Source organism: Triticum dicoccoides, chromosome 6B, assembly GCF_002162155.2.
Source record: "Triticum dicoccoides isolate Atlit2015 ecotype Zavitan chromosome 6B, WEW_v2.0, whole genome shotgun sequence".
Lineage (NCBI taxonomy): Eukaryota > Viridiplantae > Streptophyta > Magnoliopsida > Poales > Poaceae > Triticum > Triticum dicoccoides.
The window spans coordinates 713947340-713955176 of NC_041391.1; the positions used below are offsets into that span (position 1 = coordinate 713947340).

Genomic DNA, 7837 nt, shown 5'->3' on the forward strand with positions numbered 1-7837 from the left:
ATTGCCGAGCCTAGCTCTCGACAAAGCTATGTAAACTGTCAGCTCCCATGAAGGATTGCCGAGAGCCACTCTCGGCAAGCATATCGTCATTTTTTTACTGATAAATGTGACCAGTGGGACCACATGTCAGTTAGAAAGAACACACGCAAAAAAAAGGATGTTGCATGTGCTTTGCCGAGAGCCACACTCGGGAAAGTAGACAGTAACTGGCAGAGCCGTCTGTTGCGGATGGGCATGCCACGTGGCTAGTCTTTGACGTGAGCGGCTCTCGGCGTCTGCAGGGTTTGCCGTGCGGTGCCTCTTTGCCGTGAGGCAGTGACAGCAAAGAGTGTAGTTTGCCGTGAAGGTGGGTTTGCCGAGAGTGACCTTTGCCGAGTGTCCGTGTTTCAGCATTCGGCGAAGAGCATTACACCCGGCGTACGTGAAAATTCCAGTAGTGCTAATTGCCTAGGGAAGAAGGAAGTTTGTAATACAGTTGTGTCAAGTGACTTGTATAAGATGTGACTGCTTGCGGATCTTCTTATGCTGATGCTCTCTTTGTACGCTGGTTGTTTTGTTATCTACTAGTACAAACCATTTACCAATTGCGCAGTGACCAACGTAGGTCTAAACTACTCAGTACTGATACATAAAAAATCGGCAGTATTTCCCTGTGTAATGTTTAATATACATCAGTTCTAAACCTGTCAGCAAGCTATGGGTAGAATTTGGTCTGATCCATGTCTCTGTTCTGCTGTGGTATATACTTTGAGTTCCTAAAGGATGTCAAACCTACGTCTATATGTTCCAGGCGCGGCAAAGCACGCCTAATCATCTACTCCCTCCGTTCCCAAATATTTGTCTTTCTAGACATTTCAAATGAATTACAACATACGGATGTATGTAGACATATTCTAGAGTGTAGATTCACAGATTTTGCTTCGTATGTACTTACTTGTTGAAATATCTAGAAAGACAAATATTTAGAAACAGAGGGAGTATTATTAGTTTAGGGTTTAATAGTGAAAGTCATCATTACCTAGGCACTTGTGCTTAGGCTTTACAGCCATGAATCGATGCCCACTAACAACACGATAGGATTAACAAATGTTAATTTGTACCAGCGTGTATCCCACTATGCAGATGCAGATCACCGGGCCGGAGAGAAAATGCAGCCCCATCACGCCCGTGGAACAATCCACCAACCCTCCAGGTAGTGATCTACTGATCTCCTTGCGCGTTGCTTCTCACTGCTGCTCTCTCCATTTCCTGCTACTGCTTCCGCCGGTATCTCCCAGGCGATGGAGGCGGTGGAAGACACCACGCTGGAGGCCGCGATTGGGTGGCTTACAGATACAATCCTCGCAAATCTCCCAGCCGGCGGCAAGCTGGTTTCCTGGATTCGCCAAGCTGGCCTTGGCAACGACGTGGAGGAGCTCAAGTGTGAGGTGGAGGCAGTGGAGATGGTGGTTTCTGCTGTGCAGGGGAGGGCGGCCGGAAACGAGCCGCTGACCCGATCTCTTGCTCATATCAAGGAGCTGCTCTACGAAGCTGACGATGCGGTCGATGAGCTCGACCACTACAGGCTACAGAAGGATCTGCAACCAGGTAATTTCGTAATGCATTTTTTTAGTCCAACTGCTTGCTAATTGGTTTTTTCCTTGGAGCACGACTATGCTAAATATCCTGTCCACCTTTTCTTCTTCCTTAGAGACGCTGCTCGAAATGGATGGACACGGAACTCAGCAAGTTGAGAGATCTAGAGAAAATACTGATGATGTACAGAGTAGCAGCAATGGCAATGGCAGGTTACGTTCCAAGGAATGGAATCACTTTGACATCACAGAGTTTGAACAAAACGGAGGTCCTGCCAAAGCAAAATGTAAGTACTGTAAAACAGAGCTTATGTGCACAACCAAAAAGGGGACATCAGTTTTGCGCAATCATCTCAATAGCAAAGGTTGTAGCAAGAAACGTGGAGCAACTCACCCTTCTTCAAGGTACATAGATTATTTTTCTGCATCGCACCGACACACTTTTGTGAGTCTTTTTTTAATACACATCTGCTTAATTAAGAGCATATTAAGGTTCTCACTGCTAATCCATGACCTATTTCACATTGCAGCACTGCTGATGCTACTATGATTCCTACGCCTGTGGCAGCTGGTAATTCGTCCAGCAGGAAAAGGTTGAGAACCAGTCAGGAGTTAACACACATCACCACAGCTAACCCAAACGGTTGGAACAAGGATGCATTTTTCGAAAGGATACAAGACATCACCAGTCAGCTGCAAGTCAAACGAGAGGCAATCACAAAGCTTCTCAAAATACTTGGGTCAGACTCTGGTGGTGCAAGTTCTAATCATCACTGTCATATTACAATCTCAGATGCACGCCGAAGAACATCAGCTCTTGTTCAAGGGAAAGTGTATGGGAGAGCTCAAGAGAGGGGATCCATCAAAACGTTGATAAAAAAACACAGATCAACTGAAGCTGTAACTGTTCTGCCTATTGTAGGCATAGGAGGAGTTGGGAAGACAGCTCTCGCTCAGCTTCTATATAATGATCCAGCTTTGGAAAGTCAATTTGATCACAAGATATGGATTTGGCTTAACAACTTTGATGAAATGAGACTCACAAGAGAGATGTTAGAATGCGTCTCCCAAGAATCACATGATGGACTATACAGCTTTCCCAAGCTTCAGGAGGTCTTGAAGCGTCATTTTAAATCAAAGCGGGTTCTACTCATATTAGATGATGTGTGGGAAGACATGGATGATTGCCAATGGAAGAGATTATTGGCTCCTTTCAAGTCTGACAATGCAATGGGCAACATGATAATCATGACAACTAGAAAGCCGTCCGTTGCAAAGAGTAGAGGTACAATTGGACCAATTAACTTAGGTGCTTTGGGAAAGGACCATTTTTGGCAATTGTTTAAATCATGTGCGTTTGGTGACGAAAATTATGAAGCGCAAGCAAGTCTAAGTGACTTAGGACAAGAAATAGCACAAAAGTTAAAAGGGAACCCATTAGCAGCACAAACTGTCGGGGCACTATTAAGAGATCATCTTACCGTGGATCATTGGAGTAACATTCTGAAGACTGAAGATTGGAAATCCCTGCAACACACTGGTGGCATCATGTCTTCTTTGAAGCTTTCATATGATGAGCTGCCATACCCTGTACAGCAATGCTGGTCATATTGTTCTATATTCCCCTATGATTATGAATATCCTGCTGAGGATCTAGTTCGTCTTTGGATTTCTCAGGGATATGTGAAGCATGATCATTCAAGTAAGAGTTTGGAGGAGATAGGACGGTGCTATCTGACTGACTTGCTGAACCTGGGCTTGTTTGAACAGGTTGAAAGAGATATGTTCTCTCTTGGTCGCCTAATGCATGATTTTGCAAGGCTAGTTTCAAGAACCAAGTGTGCAGTTTTTGATGGTTTGCAATGCAATGAAATTTTGCCAACTGTACGCCATTTGTCTATATTAACCACTTCTATATATATGTGGGATGATCAGACTGGGAACATACCTCGCAGTGAGAGGTTCGAATTTTTATTGCAAAATATAGTCACATCAATGAGAAAACTGAGAACATTGGTGCTAATTGGGGAATATGATTCCTTTTTCTTCAAAGCATTTCAAGATGTATTTGAAAAGGCACAGAATCTGCGTCTACTGCAAATATCTGCAACATCTGCTGATTTTAATTCCTTCCTGTGTAGCTTGGTAAATCCTACACGTCTTCGGTATCTAAACCTTGATGATGGTTATACTGAGCAGAAGGCTTTGCCTCATGTTTTGAGAAAGTTTTTCCATCTTCAGGTATTGGATATTGCTTTCTTTAAGTCATTGCATACGCTTCATCTCGAGGATTGTGGAGAATGGAAAATACTTCCATCTCTGAAAATGCTTCAGTTTCTTAAAAGGTTGAAGTTGAGCAACATGCAGAGAGTAAGAGAAGTGTTGGTTCCGCCATTGGAAGAGCTGGTTTTAGATGGAATGCTAGATTTACATATATGTTCCTGTACTTCCATGGGGGATATGAAGTCTAGTTTAAGGGTGCTGGAGATCCAAAGTTGCCCTACACTTGAGGTGTTTGACCTGTTTCAGAAAGGTCATAACTACGAAATTGAGCATAAGCCATGGCTTCCCAATCTGAGGAAACTCATTGTGTACAATTGTCCTCATCTGCAAGTACAGACCCCACTTCCACCTTCAGCCATATTTTGCGAACTATTAATCAGGGCAGTTTCAACAATTATGGAGATGGAGGGATCTTCCATGGAAACATTAAAGCTTTACAAATATGAACTTCCGCGTGAGATGATGGCACTCGATGACAAAATTTTGGCATTCCATAATCTTAGGGATATCAAATACTTGGAGATATCGTGGTGCACAAACCTAACATCTATTTCATTCAAAGGATTAAGTCAGTTCATCTCTTTAAAGAGTTTGAAAATAGTGGAATGCACAGAACTTTTCTCTTCAGATGATGTGCCACAACAGACCCATGAAGACATGTTAACTACAAATGATGCTGCTCTCCCGTCTCTCGAAAGTCTTCGTATTGAAGGATGTGGAATAACGGGGAAGTGGCTATCTCTGATGCTGCAACATTCACCGACTCTGAAGGAATTGTATATAGATCACTGCCCGCAGTTGAAACAGTTAAAGATAGAAGAGGAAGGAAAGATTCAGTCAAACCTTCTCTCAGCTTGCGAGGCCTCGTCAGCAGGATATCTATATGATGCATCACGAAGTTCAGTCCGAGCGTCATCAGGATATGTAGAAGACACACAAACAAGCTCAGCTATAGATGGACTCGTGCACATTCCGTTGAATCTCAGAAAGATAACAATTGATGGATGCCCTCATCTAATATTTGACGGGAGTAGGGAAAGTTTTGCTGGATTTACCTCGCTTGAGGAGGAGGTAGAGGAAGACGACCAAGAGAACGGAAGATGTCTCTTCCCGCAATCACTTGAACAACTTGTTTGGTCTGATTATTCCCAAATAACGCTACGGCCTTGCTTTGTGGGTAATCTCACTTGCCTCAAAAAGTTAAAAGTAAAGAGCAAAAGTTTGGAATATCTACAGCTGGATTCCTGTAGGTCATTGGAAGATTTGGAAATTGTATTTTGCAATCATCTCGTCTCTTTGGAGGGCATGCAATCGCTTGGAACCCTCAGGTCTTTGGAATTATTTAATAACTTCAGATTAGAATCTCTACAGCTGCATTCCTGCACATCGCTGGAAAGTTTGGAAATTCGGTATTGTAATTCGCTCGTCTCATTACAGGGCTTACGATCCCTCGTGAACCTCAAGCATTTGAAAATAGTTGAGTCTGCTGCCTTTTATTCCTTTAGCACAGTGGAGAATTATGAGCCAATTGAGGGGATTTTGAGTCATAGCTATGAATTATTCCCCGCACTGGAAAGTCTCGAGATCGATGACTTGTCTCCCCTTAACATGTCATTCTGCAAGGGCCTCACCTGCCTTCGAAGCTTAAAGTTTACTGATTTGGATGCAACGAGACTAATAGATGAGCAAGAGAGATTGCTTCTCCTCCTCAGGTCCCTGCAAGAGCTCCAATTTAAGTATTGTTGGGAATTCGTACATCTTCATGCGGGGCTGAGGGGCCTCCCTTCCCTTAAGACGTTGGAGATCATACATTGTAATCGCATATCAGGGCTTCCGAAGGAGGGCCTCCCACCTTCACTGGAAGAACTGGTGATCGACGAGTGCAACGACGAGTTATCAGAAAAATGTAGATCGCTAGCAACAAGCAAGCTAGCGGTCAAAATTGACGGGAGCTATGTGGATTGATTACCGAGTCATCTTTCTAAGGTATGTTTCTACCATATACCCAGTTATTTTTCGACTAAACACCAAAATAATATAATTATGTGTTTTTGGTCACCTGTTACAGTACTTATATTTTAAGTGGCGGAAATGCTAAACCTACTTTTCTTGTGTTATGAACAGGTTTTCTTGTGATCTTTCATAAGGTGCCTCCCCACCCCATCGAGGAAAAAAAAGAATCCACCGCCCACCATCCAACACACACTCCAATGGAACCTAGGCTGAAACTAAGCAAAGAAAGTAAGGCAGAGGAAGTTGACCCGATTGAATATCGAAGCGTGGTGGGAGGCCTGAGGTATTTGCTGCACACAAGGCCTGATCTTAGCTTCTCTGTCGGCTATGTCAGCAGGTTCATGGAGAGACCTACCAAGGAACATATGACAGCAGTGAAACACATTCTCAGGTATGTAAAAGGGACTGTTAATCTTGGGTGCAGCTATAAAAGGGTCACAAGCAAACCAGAGTTGTTAGGATATTGTGACAGTGATCATGGAGGCGATGTCGACGATCGTAAAAGTACCAATGGGGTGTTGTACTACTTCGGTCACTGCCCCGTGTCCTGGATATCTCGAAAACAGAAAATTGTGGCACAATCTTCATGTGAAGCCGAGTATGTGGCTGCTGCTGCAGCAGCCTGTCAAGGGGTATGGTTGGCAAGGCTGATTAAGGAATTGTTGTGCTGTGATGGTGACAAGTTCACAATCCGTATAGATAACCAGTCAGCAATTCAGTTATGCAATAATCCTGTGTTTTATAAGAGAACAAACACATTGACGTGCGCTATCATTTTGTCAGAAATTGCGTTGAAGAGGGCAAGATAGAAGCGGAGCATGTCAGAACTCAGAACTGATGAGCAACATGCAGACATCTTGACGAAGCCATTGGCTAGGCTTCGTTTTCAGTCATTGAAAGGCAAGATCGGTATGCAGGAGGTGGGTTCAGGTCATCAAGTTTAAGGAGGTGAAATATTGTGCTAATCTTACTGAACCTGAACCTGTTTCGTTTCTGAACTTTCTGAAAATAAAGCCAGAGGCACGCTGTGTTCGTGCTGCGGCTGAGTAGGACTAGTGGTTATTTTTTTTGTCAGCCATGTAATCGTTGGCCACGATCTCGTCCGTGGGATGGCGCGGGTAAAACGGATCAAGGCCGGCTTGCTAGGATCAGAAGGAATAAAAGGGAAAACAGAAAAGACGCGGTCAGTTGGGTGTCGCGAAACTACTCTCTCTCGCTGGGGTTCAGAGTTCTGTTCCTAGTGTTATTCCACCTCGCGTGCGTGTGTGATCCTGGGGTTCAGTCCCGACAAGGTCGTCCGTGTGCTTCCTTGTATAGCTCCTGCCGTGGTCTTGTTCACGAGGGCATGGAGTACGCCATTCTCCTTGCAGAGCACGCGCTGCACCTCCAACAGCTTGGCCTTCTCCTCACTTGCGTGCAGCAACAACTTTGCATGTGTCCTGTACTCATCGGACATGTCATGCATCTTTGCATTTGCAGCGGCTAACTCACCGCGTAGCCGCTCAGCCTCGGTCGTGGCAGCCTCCAACTTGGCCACCGCAGCTAAGGGGCGAAGCACCTCATTCACTTTGATACTTTTTGGCTTGACGACGTCCGCGACCTGCTCCTCCGCCCCTGGTGCAAGCTCACATGCCACCGCCATCAGCAGCCCCGGCTCGTAGTCGACGTCGGCAGCTGCAAGGAGCGCCTTCTCTTTCTTCAATGCCTCACACTTGGACTTGAAGTGTCCTTTCTCCCCACACTCAAAGCAGGTAATCTTGGACTTGTCGAACTTGCCACGAACCTTCTTCCTGTCGTCGTCCCGGCCGCGGCCACCACCGCGCCCATCACCGTCCTTGCCGCGGCTGCTGGACCCTTCTCCCTTCTTCTTTTCTTTCTGGATTAGAGCCTCCAGCTCTGCACGCGAGACCAGCATCAGCTTCTCGCCATCGTCGCTGCGGTCTTGGCGCCGCCCGGACTCGTTCTCC

At 45.1% G+C, this 7837-nt stretch overlaps 1 protein-coding gene across 2 annotated transcripts; it reads left to right on the forward strand.

The window, feature by feature from the left end:
* The first annotated feature begins 1242 nt into the window (after positions 1-1242).
* On the forward strand, positions 1243-7037 carry LOC119325349 (putative disease resistance protein RGA3). Of its 2 annotated transcripts, XR_005157484.1 has the most exons (5): positions 1243-1587; positions 1691-1979; positions 2105-5843; positions 5982-6261; positions 6654-7037. XR_005157484.1 is itself a non-coding variant. In XM_037599101.1 (4 exons), exons 1-3 carry the CDS (start codon positions 1281-1283, stop codon positions 5820-5822), a joined length of 4314 nt encoding a protein of 1437 aa, XP_037454998.1. In that variant the 5' UTR covers positions 1243-1280; the 3' UTR covers positions 5823-5843; positions 5982-7037. The 2 variants fall into 2 exon arrangements, 1 of the variants encoding a protein (XP_037454998.1); XM_037599101.1 differs by having other exon boundaries at positions 5982-7037.
* The last annotated feature ends 800 nt before the right edge of the window (positions 7038-7837 follow it).